Source organism: Pleurodeles waltl, chromosome 7 (genome assembly GCF_031143425.1).
Source record: "Pleurodeles waltl isolate 20211129_DDA chromosome 7, aPleWal1.hap1.20221129, whole genome shotgun sequence".
NCBI lineage: Eukaryota > Metazoa > Chordata > Amphibia > Caudata > Salamandridae > Pleurodeles > Pleurodeles waltl.
In genome coordinates, this window is record NC_090446.1 from 1,526,564,906 (window position 1) to 1,526,584,213 (window position 19,308).

At 45.6% G+C, this 19,308-nt stretch overlaps 1 protein-coding gene across 2 annotated transcripts in view; it reads right to left on the reverse strand.

Moving 5' to 3' along the window:
- Positions 1-3,598: 3,598 nt before the first annotated feature.
- ATP1A3 (ATPase Na+/K+ transporting subunit alpha 3) overlaps positions 3,599-19,308 on the reverse strand; it is a 300,833-nt gene continuing 285,123 nt past the window's right edge. For both annotated transcript variants that reach the window (XM_069201375.1, XM_069201376.1), the window contains 3 exons: positions 11,372-11,473; positions 10,230-10,321; positions 3,599-3,766 (listed from right to left, as the gene is read on the reverse strand). In XM_069201375.1, coding sequence (XP_069057476.1) covers positions 3,738-3,766; positions 10,230-10,321; positions 11,372-11,473 — 223 coding nt within the window. In that variant the 3' untranslated portion in view covers positions 3,599-3,737. The remainder of the gene's footprint in view (positions 3,767-10,229; positions 10,322-11,371; positions 11,474-19,308) is intronic.

Below are 19,308 nucleotides of genomic sequence, written 5' to 3' on the forward strand. Positions count from 1 at the left end.
ATCCCAATGTCTCATACCATTCCACCAATGGAGATCCGCGCCACACTCTCATTTCTCCCCTCCAAAAGTACCACCAGGGCAAAGAAAGTCTGTGAGCTCAAGAGACATTTCAAAAGAAGAAGGCGGAAAGTCTTTCAAGGCCATCCCAAAGTGCTCTTTGAAATACTGTAAACAGTGTAAATACAAGCCTGGCCTCAAGCTTCTGCCCATCAGACATTGTTTAAATATCATAGCCGTAATTTTGACCTTGATGCAGGTGATATTCTGATTGAAGAACGTGGTGGTGTGTACTATGTGTCACTCAGAACTTGTAGATTCTCCACTGTAGCTTGGAAGAGGTTATACAAGAGAGCTGAGAATTGCTAGCAGAGTGCAAAGAGGTGGATGTTTTAAATACCTTACTACCCCATATCATAGCAAAGATAAAGTCAAGGTCTATAGCTATGGAGTTGAGTTTAGTAAACTTTTAATTATCTAAAAAAATGTAGCTTGTTGATATTTTGTCACTGGTATTTTTGCTAGAATATTATGTTAACACAATATTAAGAACTCCAACCCCTGGTTACCGTACCATGTAAATGTCTGCCGCCAAGGATACCCCTGCGCATGCTTTAGCTTCCTGTGAGAGTTAAACATCTGACTTACTCTCAGAATATTCATGTTCAGTGCTCTGCTGCCTTTCGGCTCGGCTTTCCCCATACCATCACCAAATGCCTACAATGGTGAGGAGTACTGAGTTCATCATCAAAACATTTTTGGAGTACGTGGACTCCAAGTCTATTATAGGTCAGTTGGTATTTGCGGTGTTGTATTGGGTTGTGCTTCTTTCCAGACCCGCTCATTCTCACTTAACCCTTGGGTTCTTCTATAAGAGTCCTTTTCAAGTGGGAAGACGGCTGGTGTCTGATAACTTCCTGTGACTTTGTTTTCTGATGTTTATCCTCATTTCAGGTTTTGCTGCATGAGAGCCCTCTGAGCCTCCCTGCTTGAAGTCTGTCTGCTTGCTTGTGTGTTGGGTCTCTGGTGCTAAAAGTGGGACTTGAGTTGGATTGGTCAGTCCCTGCTTCTCTACTCCCAAAGGAACAATTATTGCATCTCCTTAGTGTTATGGTCCATATACATTCCTACAGTTTTTAGTCCTTCATTCCTCCACCCATTAAAGGTAGGAGACTGGAACTCTGGACAAATTCAAAAGTTCTCAAATGCCCACTAACCCAGGTCAGAGCTCTTCCTATTTCACAGAAAGTGAAATCACACTGTCAGAGAAGCAGCCTATTTGTTTGAGATGATACAAGATAGAAGAAACATGACTTTACAACTAAAAACATAGGCCAGCATCAGGTAATAAAGATCATTATTGAATGTTTTGATATGAAAGCTATAAGGAATGTGCTACAATGTCTTGTACCTGGTTTCATAGATATAGAAAGGCTTTCAGGCTGAACATCCGTACATAGTGCAGGTTGCACACGTCTTGTGTTGAATGGCATCGACATGCACCCAGTAGAATGAGAAGGTCTGTATACCTTCCAATTTCTCCCATACATCTATTCCTGGTTTTGAGCACCTGCACAGTTTTATTATACCAAATAACATACAAATATTAAAGAAGGTGCGGATATTATTTCCATTATTGAGCTAAGATACTGACACAGGTTAATCCCAGTTGCCTGGGAGTCATGTAGACATTAGTCCTTTGCTCTATAAGCAAGATATAGCCCACACCGCCCTAGAGAAAATTTACTTAGCTCTAGGGATAGCGAACGGTTCAGATTCCCAAAAATTGGAATGCTGACTTGATATGATGAAAACACATTTTGAATTCTAAATCTGAATGTGTTGAAATATTTGGCAGTCTGAGTATATCCTTTCAAGTTTTCCATTGGCCCATGTCAAATTCCCCCCGCCCTGTAAACTCTCCTTCATATGTTATCATGCGCTCCACCCTGGGCAATAATCCCTACAAGACATGCTTCCGCCTACAAGACTACATTTTGAAAGTCCTAAGTATCCTGCCTCCCTTTTTTTAACCAAATAGGCAACAACAAGGCCACACTCCAGAAAAAGAATGGAATGTTTCAGAGCCAAGTGGCAGAGAAGACAAGTTTTGACCTTCTTTTCTGGCTGCTCCACTAAGATCCCAGACGTAGGCAGATCCCGGTTGGCAAGATCTCTTAGATCTCTTCCTGTTGGTGAATTGAAAACCATATGGCCATTTGTTTTAAACTGGCCATATTCCCATTTTCTAATATTGGAGTGTGCAATAGTTTTTTTCTAAATTGAGAAACAACATGACCTTGTCTTAATAACTTGAAGTTTTTAGCTCTTTTTAGATGCAATGTTTCTACCATATTTGTATGTACTTTAGATTGCTCTACTTCAGGTTGCGTGTTAATTTAATTTCTTACTATGCGGAAGCTCACCAATAACAACTTCCATGGATTGAAACAATAGGAGGAATGACCGGGGCTACTGCTGACTATGTGAATTTTATGTCAACATACTGATTGTAACTGATTTTGAGACACTGATTTTGGCACCACCCTAATGATTATGTAGTCATGAGGCTTCACAGTGAATCGAAAGTTCCAAGGTGGCTGCTATGTATACATATTGCTGAGAAAAGGTTTCCTCAAGTAATTGTTTTACAGTTCAGAGCACTTGAATCCTACATGGCATTACAAGATTCTCTATCCAATACATCTTCAAAAATACTCCCCATGCATTGTTTTTGTTCTCAAAAGCAACGTGTAAGCCATCTTTAGAACTTAGAAGTCCACTCTAGCTGCAATTGAAGCCTCACCAGACACCCACAGCAAGACCATAATCTTTTTAATAAAAATTGGTGCAACAAATATTTCTAAGACTAAACAATTTTCATTAATTAACATAAAATATAAAAAAAGTGCAAGTGTTCTACAATTAAAAAGTAATGTTATAAATGCCTGGTAATTCAAAACTGACAGCGTTATTTATAATAAAAGGAAAGTTATCTATTTATAATCCCAGTGGTGTCTGCTTCACAGTAAATGGAAAGCCTTTGGTTTCAAGATGGCCGCCACGTTGACTTACAATTATGGGAGAGCCATATGAATCCTCTTACTTTTTTATGGCTTTGTCTTTCAAATCCACATTCTGTCCCTATGGCTTTGCTGTTCTAGGATTATTTTTGTGTATATAGCCCTACATGCATCAGTCACAAAAACAGACAGAACAGCCCCCTACCACATCTGGAAGCCTTGAAAAGCTTTCGTGAAGAGGACATTAAAGCAAAAGTCATCAAAATTGATACAAATGCAATAAAGGGAAATTAAAATGTAAAATGAAACTAGGACACATAATTACATGACTTCCCCATTTTCCACCAATAACCTTCATCCTTACACACCACTACGACAAAATGTAAACTCCCTGCTGAGTCAAGATGTAACGTTTTTACAGAACACCCTTTCTCAGCTGAAGTTAAAATAAAAATACATTTTGTTATATTTATATATATGTCTATATATATATATATATTTATAATTTTACAGAAAAGAAAAGACATGAGGACAGAAAGGAACCAGTACAGCTGTATCCTCCTTTGGGAAATCCTGTTGCATTACGCTGGGGCGCATTCCTCAGTCAGGATATTTTTCTTTTTACTGAGGTGGAAGGAGGAGAGAATTTCACAGGTGCAAAGGCAAAAGGATGAAGGTTGCTCACTGGATGAGTTGTTGTTTGATTGGCACCGCAGTTTAGTAGTAAGATTCTTTTTCTACCCAGCCTGGGGAGATGTGAAAGAAAGAAGAAGGATTTTTATTTAGTTTGGACTAAGGATTTATGAAATGAAAACCACAAGAATATCACATGTGTTACTACAAAAGATAAGCTATTGTCAAGAAGGCAATACAATTCATTCAAAAGGATATATCAGTATCCTAGAATTTTAATTATGCTTGGAGCTTGTCTACCATATGGGAAAATTAATTGTTTGAGTTGATCTTGAGAATCCTTAATATATGTTTGTTAAGCTTGATACCATGACATTTGGCTGATAAGTCCTCTAGCTATTCACATTTGTATTCTCTGTTTTCCCTATTTCTGAATTTTTCAAGCATCTCCTTTTGTCGTCCTCTGTGATAATCGCATAAGTCTCAGCAGTTGGCTGTTCGGTAGATTGTGAATGAGTGATCTTAGATAATAACTGAAGGCCATTAACAAGTTTCTACCTGTTCGTTTCGTATACAGATCTGTTAAAACAGTTTGAATAGAACATATGTCATTGGATCAAGAAGATGTACTCCTAGATCATCTTTCTGAATTATGAACTTTATTGATTTCTGCATTTGTGATAACTGTTCAAGAAAAGCATTCAGTTCATCCTTTCATTCTGTTCGTATTTGTAGCACGTTGTCAATGCCCCACTGTCAAAATTCTACTTTGTTCTCCTATTGGACTTTCTGGCGGTTGTGTTTTTGCATGAAAGCATATAGATATTTGGGTATCTGAGCACCATATTGCTGCTATGACTATATCCTTTTTATATAAGTTTTCATTGGAATCCAAAGTAGTTTTGGCACAAAAATAAATTGATCAATTCAAGAAGGAAACCTGCAGAAGCTTTTGAAAGAGGATATGTTGCTTTACTCTATTCTACTGCTTGCATACCTTCCAGAAATTGAATATTGCAGCAAAGGTTGACCGTATAGCATATGTCTGTAGTTCTTAATGAAACTTCACATTTTTGAAGTCAAGCTAATTATTTTCTTACAACAATTGGGTTGTTTCCTGGACATACCATTGGCTAATCCTAAAAGCTAAGGACTCACTTTTCTCAGTGGGTTTGATTTCTACAGTGTAATTTTCTCATAACGTTAGTTTCAATTCTTCTAATCTTAAAATGTGGTTTCTACAATGTAAATGACAACTTGCTGATGTCGCTCATAATCACATAGCCTGTTGTTTGTCCCTTTATCCGAGCGAGAAAGAAACTAAGGCAAAGCCTTGCCATTTAGAGTGCAAAGCATAGCAGAACCTTTATCAATCAATACAACCTAAGGGTTTCAAAAGTAGCCCTTAGTAGGAGCCTCAGCAAATTGTTATTGTTATTACATCAACAAACAGAGACCACTTTTTATTGTATGCACTCTTGACAACAGCGTAGGGAGATGCGCAGTCTGCGTTAGCCAAACAGCAAAGGTAGTTGGTGTATATTACTTGAATACATTTGACAGCCTAATTAAATACTGTAACAATATTTTGTATTATTCAAGATTGCAAATAGTTTATAAACATTTCAATAACTTTCTATTACAATGTAAATTGTAGTTCATAGCTGTGTTCCTTTTGAATGCTAGTTGTTTTTATGTTTAATTTGTATTTCCCTTGTTGGATGACAGTGTTTGCAAACATTGTGTGCCTTGTTACTACTCGGCTGCTAACCACTAAAGAGAGACTGTAAGAGGAAAGAGAAATAGCAAGCAAACCTGGTCTGAGAAAGAGATAGAAAGAGGGTAGAGACCGAACCCAACGGCATAAAAATAGAGAAGCAGTGTGAAAGGTGGCAAAACATGCAGAGAGGGAGACAGTAAGAGAAGGTGCTGGGAGAGAGAAACAAAGAGGGAGAGAGAAGGAAGTGAGAAAGGGGGAAAAGGAGAGAGATAAGAAGAAATATGAGGCAAGGTGTGTGACAAGAGAAAAAGAGCGAGGGAAGAGGATGGAAAGAGGGAGAGAAAAGAAAGGAGAAGGTCACAAAACGTGGAGGAATAGAGAAGGGAACTGAAGTAAAAAGATAGATGAGAGTAAGAGAAATAGACTCTCTCTCTCTGTCTCTCTCTCTCTCTCTCTCTCTCTCGCTCTCTCTCTGTCTGTCTCTCTCTCTCCCTCCCTCTCTCAAAATGTAAGAGATGGAGAAAAGTCAGCTCTGACTTCTTGCTCCAAGAAATAAACTCCTTTCAGCACCAACAGAAGATGTTTGCTTGTTTTGTTGCGACTACACTTTGGTCATGCCCAAGTATGAGGAAAGGAAAAGTTGTTTCTCAAGATGTGGGAAGGGGTTAGCTCTGATTGTTTTTCTTCCAGTTTTGGTTAGTTTTGCTTTTTTCCCTCTGCTAAAGGATTGGCTTTCATGTTTTGTTCTGCCTGGTGCTGGGATATCCCCATGGGGACGAGCAGGTGCTTTATAAAAACACAATGAACAGAACAGTGCTTTGTAAATTCTTAGAGAATGTTATGTGTGGCGTCAGTTATGAATGTATGAATGCAGTGTGCATTCTTGGTTTTCTATGAATATAAGGAACGCACCAAAAACATGATGTTCCACTTTTTGCCTACACACCAGATGTGATAATTTGCTATGATGCTAGTCTTTTGCCACTTTTTGTGGATTACCGCCACCTTGTAAATACGACCCCTTCACATGCAGCCCTTTGTGTAGAATGGGCATGCAATGGGTGTTGGTGTGAGCATTGCATTTTGACGCTGCCTCAGATTTACAAGCTTTCGTAAACATGAGGCAGCGCCAGAACTTAACGCCATCCCAGGGGTGGCGTAAGCAGGGCGCAACAAGGAGGAATACTTTTATTCCTCCTCGTTTTTTGCTTTTCCTATGTGTGCTGCATTCTGCATCACGCATAGAAAGAGCAAATAGCCAGACATGATTGTTTATGTGCGGTACGGTGTCCCTTCCTGCACATAAACAATCATTTCAAAATGACGCTTTGGCACTTCTGTGTGTGCTGCATTGTGCAGCACACAAAAGTGCCAAATTGCATTATTGATTGTTTATGTGCAGGAAGGGACACCCTCCTGCACATAAACAATCACACCCCTCAACGCAGACATCCTTGCACGATGGAGCAAGGATGCCTGCGTTGGTGCTGGCAGCTAAATTTAGCGCCAGCGCAGGGGACAACACAGGGGTGCACCGTATTCAGTTATATACAGTACATCCATACACTGTGAAAATGAGGGAGCACGGCGTTGCCAATTTTGGCGCTGTGTCGCGCTCTGTCATTTTCCTATAAATATGGGCCTAAGTGTGATTCCCTATTAATGTGTTAGTTTTTTGTTCCTAGTTTTTCTTTTCTGGGAACAGATGTGTTTAAGTGTGGCAGGAGGCTACAAGGCGCCTATTGGTTCACACAGGCTTCGGTCACTGGGTAGAGGAGGGTTTCACAAACTGCACTGTCGAGTGTGATGGGGCTTTCAGCAATAATGTTCAGGCACTTAAGGATAATTAGTCAAGATAATATGAATCAGCCGCTAAGAAGACATTGTATCTGGTGTGTGAAGAATTAATTGATACACTGCTGTATTGAAACAGAGCATCTTTGCACTAGATATAGTTGGATTTTTTAGGATGGAAATTGATTTAGAAGGGATATAGAAGTAAAATAATATAGGGTACGGCTGGTGTCGTATACTGTCAAATAGATCCTTACTGTAGATACTGTTTACAAATGACTGTGAACAGGAAGTGGGAGTGGGTCGGACATTGAATCCCACTGGCCGACTGATTGGGATAAATTAACTATGGTCTACAAAAGTTCTTGTCCAAGGCAAGTGTCTGTTAGTTCTTTAAGGAAGCTATGTTGACATGCAATTTTCTGCCACGTTTTGTAGCAACAAGTGATGTCTTTCGGTAATGTCAATGTATGCAAAAAGAGGACTATGTCCCTGATATATACATCATGAGAAGTTTGGTGAAAATATGTTTTATATAAAGATAATGGTCCTATTTACCATATTTTTATATCCGATTTTGAAGATTCATATCAAAACAAGATGCACTTTCCATTAAATGAGATTACTATGACTAAGACAAGTGTAGATTTTAGGAGGCAAACAATAATGATATAAGACTACAATCCTAGCAAGATTTATCAATCTATCAATCATGGTTAGTTTTGAATGACTTTAAACATAAACAAACTTTAACCATTACTGTCTGGCTATACATGTGATCATTTGTACATAATGATTGCATAGAAGACTGTATGACTACCTAACAAGGGGGCGGGTTTAAAAGTATTAGACCTCTTTTCTCTGTTTTTGATTTTACTGTCCACCAGATAAAATGATGATACTATTTGGTGAGAGGAAGGTTATCTGATAGATTGTAATGAAATGTGTGTCCTTATGAGTATAAGGATCCATCTTCTGTAATATAAGGCCTGTTTATACGATTGTCATGTATTTACGAGTCGTCTTACATCCCTGATGAAGTTCCAGTTAGGAATGAAACACATTGGCTCGGCTGGGATCAAAAATCAAATACTTGATCAAATAAAAATATTTGATCATTGGATGAAGATGGATTCAGTGCGGTTTGTGGATTTTTAGAGAATGAATTATCCACAAAGTTTCTCACTAAGAAGAAATGTATTCCTCTCCCCATGCAGAATGTGTATTTAAAACTCATTAAACATAAATAAATACAAGATCCCATAATGATTTAGCCGATCAGAGACAAATTGCTTGATTCATCTGTAAATATAAGTCATCCATGCATGTTCAAAAGAAAATAAGTTCAAGCCACTCTGCTGGATTCCAAAGATGTCCTGCGGCTTACAGCTATGTACGATTGAGTCAGAGTCACAAGTTCCATAAAAGACTAAGGGCCAGATGTATCAGCAAACCATTTTGCGATTCTCTGATAGCGATTTTTAAGAAATCGCTATTTCAGAGTCACAAAATGGTATGTATAATATTTGCAATTCGGTAATAGCGACTTCTTAAAAATCGCAAATGCTATTACCGAATCGCAAATAGCGAATCTGACCCCATTCGCACCTGGCCCATATTTGCGAATTATTTGCATTTCCCAAATTGCGAATTCCTAACTGGAAATCACAATTTTGGAAAGGCAAACCCCAGGGTGCTGGGGGCCTAAGGCCCCCTCTGCTGCATCCTCAAAAATTATTTTGGGACATGTAAGGTGCACACATGCCAAAGGGGCATGTGTGCGTTACATATCAATTTTAAAAATGCATTTTCAATGCATTTTTAAAATTTGCACATGGTTACCACCAAATTGTATTTGGTGGTAATTGCGATTCCTTAATGCCCAATTCACATTAAGGAAAAGCTTGATACATGTGCCTAACAAATTGCAAATAAGGATTCCTTATTTGCGATTTCTTATTTGGAGAATCCCAATTTGCGATTCTTTAAACGGGGTTGCGATATTAAGGAATCGCTATTTTAGCGATTCCTTAATATTGCATAGCGAATGCCTGTCATACATACTCAAAGACCTTTTTGCATTCGCAAATGGCCATTCGCACCGTTTGCGAATGCAAAAACGCTTGATACATCTGGCCCCAAGAGCCTCATTTAGGGGCCAGTCGAGGGAATACTCCCTCACAAATGTGACAGATATCCCATCCTCCATATTATGATCCCCGGAGGCTTTCATGGGATACAGCAGGCAGTATTCCTCTCTGTCCAGATCTAAATCCGGCCCCGAATGTTGTGCATGGACTGAAAGTTTTCAAGTTGTTCTGGAGACCCTGAGTTTTCGACAGGGGAGTCTTCAGTAATGCTATGTTGAAGACACCCCAGCTGAAAGGACTATTGCCTTGGTGAAGTCACTCTTCCATGTCTTGTGAAACCTTGGAAGCGAGGGAATGCCATTTTAAGGTATGTGTCTTGTTCCCAACATGAGGGTGCGCCTGTGTAAGACATCACTTCAAGACTAAATTACAAGACATACTAGGAGGGTTCTGCCTGGACTCAACTGAGGCGGATGTCCAGACCATTCACAGGGGTCTTTCCAGAATACTGATTCTGTCTAATGAACATACGCAGCGGGTCTCTCAGAATGCTGAATACAAAGGAGTTTCTGGTTGAGGGGCTACCTGAGAAGATCCTTTTTGCTCCAGGGTCCCTCCAGCACACCAAAATGGTCTGTTCAGAATACCACTGGTGTCTGCCCATGCCAACACGTGACTCTGTCCATGATGTTGTGGGGGGGTGGGAGGCTTCCAAAAAATACTTCGAGAGTACAGTACGTTTTTAAGAGGTGTCGGAAAACTAAGGACTTGTTGTGGGACAATGAATGGGGAGGGAGGTTCTATCAGTGGATATTGGGGTGCGGTTCCTAATGCAGGACATGGTCACTGAGAAGTACGACCCATGGCGGAACTATCTAGTGCGTGGGTTTGTGCAACAATGGCACCAGTGATGGCCTGTTGTCCCCTGGCACAGGGGGCTTTGCACCTGGCCCCACCCTCTTTGTGGCTTACCTCCAGGGTGTCTGCGTAGAATGAGTTTGCGGATTTCATCATAGATGAAGATGAGGAAACTGTAAGGAAAGGCACAAAACCACCAGCTGGGTCTGTAGGGAAAGAGATATGAATAGGACATCCAATGTTGAAAACATAAATATTTGCCTTGTAAAAAAAAAACATTAATCATCACTTTCTAACTATACACTGATAGTGAGATATTTCAGAGTGGGAGTCTTAGCTCACACAGTTTCTGCTGAGGTGATCATGAGCCCTCCTATGGCTGAGGAGCCTCATATGAGTCCACACAGTTCTGGTGGGACCCATCAGAGCCCACACACTTGTAAAGTACCCCACCCTGAGCCAGTAGAAGCCCACCTGACTACACACAGGCCACTGAACCACAATCAATTCTAGAAAGGGCAAATGGATGGGCCAAAGGGAAGTAATGCCCATGCAGAGTCGATGCAGGGCCAATCGTAAATATCCCAAGTCACATCTCTCTCTTTGTGGATCTGCCTATATTTCAGCACAAACATGACTTTTGCTCCATATATCAGGGCCAGTTGCTGTGAAAGGCTGTTTGAATGCTCCTGCCCGGTCCCTAAATAAATAAAACCAGCAGAGGATGCATTCAAGCAGTTGACCCCACTATGAGCCAGTGACGATCTGAGACCACATTGGATCAACCAGGCCATCTGAGGCCCGCTCAGGACCAGTGGGCTCCAAGCGTAGTCCATAGAGGTGTAGATGTTCAAACAGAGCCAAATGGATGTGTTTCATTCACCACAGGAGTAATACGGAACCCAAACATTAGTCAGTCAACTAGTCAACTGCATTCAGAGCTTGCACTGATCCAAATGTCCTGACCTCAAACAGGGCCCAAAGTGCCAAGAAACACAGAACCCTTATTAGTTCATATTGTCCACTAAAGATAGTCAGGGCCCAGGTTCTGATCCTTAAAGGGTGCAACAGTGCCCAGCTTGAGCGAACAGAGGTCCAGTGTAGTGACTGTCAGTCAACACAAGACAATGGGACCATCATAAGTCCACCCTGAAACAATGTGGAGTCCATCCCTTCCGCTCAGTGACACGTACACACCACATGCACTCATCTAACACACTTGACTGCCCCGATCAGTCGCCACACTTCGTACTCACTTGAGAGGGTACATGCGGAGGGCCACATCCATGCCAGGGCAGTAGGACAGGAATGCTGCAAGGGCTGTCTCCTCAAAGAGGCCGAAGATCAGGATCCTATTCCTGAGGGACAAGAAAAGGGAAGGACAGAGTGAGAGAGGGACGAGTCAGCAGAGAAGATGAGCAACAGAGCCAGGGAGAGCAACATGTTAAAATCATACCGTGAAAGTGAGCCCATTGAAATGCTGTATTACAAATGGCCTCTTGCTTTCAAATAGCAATGCTTGTTTTAACTGCTTCACCTGATAGTTATGGGTTCTCAAAAAACATAAAAATATTGTTCTAGAAATTATGAATTATTAAAATGCTTAATCTGGGTCGCTAAAAAAAAGTTGTATGCATAAAACCTGCAACTATCATTTACTACCCTGTTCCCGTTCCGTCCCTCATCTTTCTTTTACGCCCTATATAGCACTTAGCCTATTTGTTTGAGGGCATCTTTTTAACATTTTCTGTTTTGTGGGATAGACAATCCATCTTTTAACGTAGTACGCCCTGTTTTGTTTTTATGTTTTTTTTAAAACTCTGGATGTGTAATATTTGCCTCTGGAGTGCCATTAGTCTGCTAATCCAAACCCTATCCCATGTGCGATGGCCTAAAAATGTAAATTGTTTTAGTGCTTAGTTGGCCATATTTTTGTAATGTAATTTGAAAGAGGTTTCCCCCACTGAAAATTTTTGTATTGCTTAATTGACTATACGTTTTTGATGTAAGTTGAGAGAGGTTTTACCCAGTGCCATTTGAAAAAGATAATATGGTTCAAAGCCCAACATTTGGCTCTCACCCTGCTTTTCTAACTTTTGATTGGAGAATAACAGAATCTCCAAATTTGCAGTTTGTTAATAAAGAATTATGATAAAACCATTAGGAACACTAGATTTTAATTATTCTAATTTCTTGACTGTTTTTCTAAGGTGTCATATTGCTTGCTTGAACTTCAGCCCTAGTGTTAGCTAATCCCGAAAGCCCCCCTACTGCAGCTGGCACCTAACTGTGCCACTTCACACTGCCTTCCCTTGATCCAGAGTGTCCAAGGATTGCAGGACAACTGCCTGAAAGAGGAGCCTTCCCTGCACATATGTTCCCTTTAAGTCTCAAAGGAGAGCTTACACTTAGTCCATTTCTGCAGTAGGAACCTTCCATCTACAGCAGATCCTCCCTCCCCAGATGGGAATTTTATTTAACCCTTGGAGGCAGGACTGACAGCGGAACAGGTGAAAGCATGCTACTGCCATCTTCACTGACTATTGTACAAAGGATTCTGGGAATATCTGTTGCAGTAAAGCACCTTTCTGAAAAGAGAACTGAGGCCTGATGTTGTACATAGTAGGCAAGTAGTGAGAGACACTTTGAGTGATATGCACAGAGGCTGTTGCCCATTACAGACTGAGTTAACTTTTAAAAAATTGATGCATGGACACTGTGTGAGAGAGCCACCTGGTAGAGAACTGTGTATCCTGTTCTACCCTCGCCTCCAGTGTAGATCCTCACGCACCTCTGTGTATCCTGTTCTACCCCTCCCCCACTGTACATCCCCACACACCTCTGTGTATCCTGTCCTACCCCTCCCCGCTGTACATCCTCACACACCTCTGTGTATCCTGTCCTACCCCTCCCCCGCTGTACATCCCCACACACCTCTGTGTATCCTGTTCTACCCCTCCCGCTGTACATCCTCACACACCTCTGTGTGTCCTGTCTACCCCTCCCCATTGTACATCCTCACACACCTCTGTGTATCCTGTCCTACCCCTCCCCCGCTGTACATCCCCACACACCTCTGTGTATCCTGTTCTACCCCTCCCGCTGTACATCCTCACACACCTCTGTGTGTCCTGTCCTACCCCTCCCTCACTTTACATCCCCACACACCTCTGTGTATCCTGTCCTACCCCTTCCCGCTGTACATCCTCACACACCTCTGTGTATCCTGTCCTACCCCACCCCCGCTGTACATCCCCACACACCTCTGTGTATCCTGTTCTACCCCTCCCCGCTGTACATCCTCACACACCTCTGTGTGTCCTGTTCTACCCTCCCCCGCTGTACATCCTCACACACCTCTGTGTATCCTGTCCTACCCCTCCCCCGCTGTACATCCCCACACACCTCTGTGTATCCTGTTCTACCCCTCCCCCACTGTACATCCCCACACACCTCTGTGTATCCTGTCCTACCCCTCCCCGCTGTACATCCTCACACACCTCTGTGTATCCTGTCCTACCCCTTCCCGCTGTACATCCTCACACACCTCTGTGTATCCTGTCCTACCCCTCCCCGCTGTACATCCTCTCACACCTCTGTGTATCCTGTCCTACCCCTCCCCCGCTGTACATCCCCACACACCTCTGTGTATCCTGTTCTACCCCTCCCGCTGTACATCCTCACACACCTCTGTGTGTCTTGTTCTACCCCTCCCCATTGTACATCCTCACACACCTCTGTGTATCCTGTTCTACCCTCCCCCACTGTACATCATCACACACCTCCGTGTGTCCTGTTCTACCCCTCCCCCGCTGTACATCCCCACACACCTCTGTGTATCCTGTTCTACCCCTCCCGCTGTACATCCTCACACACCTCTGTGTGTCCTCTCCTACCCCTCCCTCACTGTACATCCCCACACACCTCTGTGTATCCTGTCCTACCCCTTCCCGCTGTACATCCTCACACACCTGTGTATCCTGTCCTACCCCGCCCCCGCTGTATATCCCCACACACCTATGTGTATCCTGTTCTACCCCTCCCCGCTGTACATCCTCACACACCTCTGTGTGTCCTGTTCTACCCTCCCCCGCTGTACATCCTCACACACCTCTGTGTATCCTGTTCTACCCCTCCCCCACTGTACATCCCCACACACCTCTGTGTATCCTGTTCTACCCCTCCCCCACTGTACATCCCCACACACCTCTGTGTATCCTGTCCTACCCCACCCCGCTGTACATCCTCACACACCTCTGTGTATCCTGTCCTACCCCTCCCCCGCTGTACATCCCCACACACCTCTGTGTATCCTGTTCTACCCCTCCCGCTGTACATCCTCACACACCTCTGTGTGTCCTGTTCTACCCCTCCCCATTGTACATCCCCACACACCTCTGTGTATCCTGTCCTACCCCTTCCCGCTGTACATCCTCACACACCTCTGTGTATCCTGTCCTACCCCGCCCCCGCTGCACATCCCCACACACCTCTGTGTATCCTGTTCTACCCCTCCCGCTGTACATCCTCACACACCTCTGTGTGTCCTGTTCTACCCCTCCCCATTGTACATCCTCACACACCTCTGTGTATCCTGTCCTACCCCTCCCCCGCTGTATATCCCCACACACCTATGTGTATCCTGTTCTACCCCTCCCCGCTGTACATCCTCACACACCTCTGTGTGTCCTGTTCTACCCTCCCCCGCTGTACATCCTCACACACCTCTGTGTATCCTGTTCTACCCCTCCCCCACTGTACATCCCCACACACCTCTGTGTATCCTGTTCTACCCCTCCCCCACTGTACATCCCCACACACCTCTGTGTATCCTGTCCTACCCCACCCCGCTGTACATCCTCACACACCTCTGTGTATCCTGTCCTACCCCTCCCCCGCTGTACATCCCCACACACCTCTGTGTATCCTGTTCTACCCCTCCCGCTGTACATCCTCACACACCTCTATGTGTCCTGTTCTACCCCTCCCCATTGTACATCCTCACACACCTCTGTGTATCCTGTCCTACCCCTCCCCCGCTGTACATCCCCACACACCTCTGTGTATCCTGTTCTACCCCTCCCGCTGTACATCCTCACACACCTCTGTGTGTCCTGTCCTACCCCTCCCTCACTGTACATCCCCACACACCTCTGTGTATCCTGTCCTACCCCTTCCCGCTGTACATCCTCACACACCTCTGTGTATCCTGTCCTACACCGCCCCCGCTGCACATCCCCACACACCTCTGTGTATCCTGTTCTACCCCTCCCCGCTGTACATCCTCACACACCTCTGTGTGTCCTGTTCTACCCCTCCTCATTGTACATCCTCACACACCTCTGTGTATCCTGTTCTACCCCCCACTGTACATCCCCACACACCTCTGTGTATCCTGTTCTACCCCTCCCCGCTGTACATCCCCACACACCTCTGTGTATCCTGTTCTACCCCTCCCCCACTGTACATCCCCACACACCTCTGTGTGTCCTGTTCTACCCCTCCCCCACTGTACATCCCCACAAACCTCTGTGTGTCCTGTTCTACCCCTCCACGCTGTACATCCCCACACACCTCTGTGTGTCCTGTTCTACCCCTCCCCGCTGTACATCCCCACACACCTCTGTGTATCCTGTTCTACCCCTCCCCCACTGTACATCCCCACACACCTCTGTGTGTCCTGTTCTACCCCTCCCCGCTGTACATCCTCACACACCTCTGTGTATCCTGTCCTACCCCTCCCCGCTGTACATCCTCACACACCTCTGTGTATCCTGTCCTACCCCTCCCCCGCTGTACATCCCCACACACCTCTGTGTATCCTGTTCTACCCCTCCCGCTGTACATCCTCACACACCTCTGTGTGTCCTGTTCTACCCCTCCCCATTGTACATCCTCACACACCTCTGTGTATCCTGTCCTACCCCTCCCCCGCTGTACATCCCCACACACCTCTGTGTATCCTGTTCTACCCCTCCCGCTGTACATCCTCACACACCTCTGTGTGTCCTGTCCTACCCCTCCCTCACTGTACATCCCCACACACCTCTGTGTATCCTGTCCTACCCCTTCCCACTGTACATCCTCACACACCTCTGTGTATCCTGTCCTACCCCGCCCCCGCTGTACATCCCCACACACCTCTGTGTATCCTGTTCTACCCCTCCCCGCTGTACATCCTCACACACCTCTGTGTGTCCTGTTCTACCCTCCCCCGCTGTACATCCTCACACACCTCTGTGTATCCTGTTCTACCCCTCCCCCACTGTACATCCCCACACACCTCTGTGTATCCTGTTCTACCCCTCCCCCACTGTACATCCCCACACACCTCTGTGTATCCTGTCCTACCCCTCCCCGCTGTACATCCTCACACACCTCTGTGTATCCTGTCCTACCCCTCCCCCGCTGTACATCCCCACACACCTCTGTGTATCCTGTTCTACCCCTCCCCGCTGTACATCCTCACACACCTCTGTGTGTCCTGTTCTACCCTCCCCCGCTGTACATCCTCACACACCTCTGTGTATCCTGTTCTACCCCTCCCCCACTGTACATCCCCACACACCTCTGTGTATCCTGTTCTACCCCTCCCCCACTGTACATCCCCACACACCTCTGTGTATCCTGTCCTACCCCTCCCCGCTGTACATCCTCACACACCTCTGTGTATCCTGTCCTACCCCTCCCCCGCTGTACATCCCCACACACCTCTGTGTATCCTGTTCTACCCCTCCCGCTGTACATCCTCACACACCTCTGTGTGTCCTGTTCTACCCCTCCCCATTGTACATCCTCACACACCTCTGTGTATCCTGTCCTACCCCTCCCCCGCTGTACATCCCCACACACCTCTGTGTATCCTGTTCTACCCCTCCCGCTGTACATCCTCACACACCTCTGTGTGTCCTGTCCTACCCCTCCCTCACTGTACATCCCCACACACCTCTGTGTATCCTGTCCTACCCCTTCCCGCTGTACATCCTCACACACCTCTGTGTATCCTGTCCTACCCCGCCCCCGCTGTACATCCCCACACACCTCTGTGTATCCTGTTCTACCCCTCCCCGCTGTACATCCTCACACACCTCTGTGTGTCCTGTTCTACCCCTCCTCATTGTACATCCTCACACACCTCTGTGTATCCTGTTCTACCCCCCACTGTACATCCCCACACACCTCTGTGTATCCTGTTCTACCCCTCCCCCGCTGTACATCCTCACACACCTCTGTGTGTCCTGTTCTACCCCTCCCCACTGTATATCCTCACACACCTCTGTGTATCCTGTTCTACCCGCCCACTGTACATCCCCACACACCTCTGTGTATCCTGTTCTACCCCTCCCCCGCTGTACATCCTCACACACCTCTGTGTATCCTGTTCTACCCCTCCCCCGCTGTAGATCCCCACACACCTCTGTGTATCCTGTTCTACCCTCCCCACTGTACATCCCCACACACCTCTGTGTATCCTGTTCTACCCTTCCCCGCTGTAGATCCCCACACACCTCTGTGTGTCCTGTTCTACCCGCCCACTGTACATCCCCACACACCTCTGTGTATCCTGTTCTACCCCTCCCCCGCTGTACATCCTCACACACCTCTGTGTATCCTGTTCTACCCCTCCCCCGCTGTACATCCTCACACACCTCTGTGTATCCTGTTCTACCCTCCCCACTGTACATCCCCACACACCTCTATGTATCCTGTTCTACCCCTCCACCGCTGTACATCCGCACACACCTCTGTGTATTCTGTTCTACCCCCCCCACTGTACATCCCCACACACCTCTGTGTATCCTGTTCTACCCTTCCCCGCTGTAGATCCCCACACACCTCTGTGTATCCTGTTCTACCCCTCCCCCGCTGTACATCCTCACACACCTCTGTGTATTCTGTCCTCCCCCTCCCCGCTGTACATCCTCACACACCTCTGTGTGTCCTGTTCTACCCCTCCCGCTGTACATCCTCACACACCTCTGTGTATCCTGTTCTACCCCTCCCCGCTTTACATCCTCACACACCTCTGTGTATCCTGTTCTACCCCTCCCCCGCTGTAGATCCCCACACACCTCTGTGTATCCTGTTCTACCCCTCCCCCGCTGTACATCCTCACACACCTCTGTGTATCCTGTTCTACCCCTCCCCCACTGTACATCCTCACACGCCTCTGTGTATCCTGTCCTACCCCCCCACTGTACATCCTCACACCCCTGTGTGTGTCCTGTCCTACCCCTCCCCACTGTACAACCTCACACACCTCTGTGTATCCTGTTCTACCCTCCCCCACTGTACATCATCACACACCTCCGTGTGTCCTGTCCTACCCCTCCCCGCTGTACATCCTCACACACCTCTGTGTATCCTGTTCTACCCCTCCCCCGCTGTACATCCTCACACACCTCTGTGTGTCCTGCTCTACCCCTCCGCCGCTGTACATCCCCACACACCTCTGTGTATCCTGTCCTACCCCTCCGCCGCTGTACATCCCCACACACCTCTGTGTATCCTGTTCTACCCCTCCCCATTGTACATCCTCACACACCTCTGTGTGTCCTGTCCTACCCCTCCACACTGTACATCCTCACACACCTCTGTGTATCCTGTCCTACCCCTCCCCCGCTGTACATCCCCACACACCTCTGTGTATCCTGTTCTACCCCTCCCCCGCTGTACATCCTCACACACCTCTGTGTGTCCTGTTCTACCCCTCCCCCGCTGTACATCCTCACACACCTCTGTGTGTCCTGTTCTACCCCTCCCCACTGTACATCCCCACACACCTCTGTATCCTGTTCTACCCCTCCCCCACTGTACATCCTCAAACACCTCTGTGTGTCCTGTCCTACCCCTCCACACTGTACATCCTCACACACCTCTGTGTATCCTGTTCTACCCCTCCCCACTGTACATCCTCACACACTTCTGTGTGTCCTGTCCTACCCTCCCCCACTGTACATGTACATCCTCACACTAGGGTGACCACCTGGCACTGAGGCAAATTCTGGACAGTACTGTAAAAAATTCAGGACAAAGGGTCAAAATTCAGGACAAAAATTCAGGACAAAGGGTCAAAATTCAGGACAAAATTTCAAGAACAAACGTCAGTTTTACAGACACACGCAAGAGAGGCCATGCCTCACTATGTTGTCAGTGCATTTATTTACTCTTTTTTAACATAGCACTATTTATT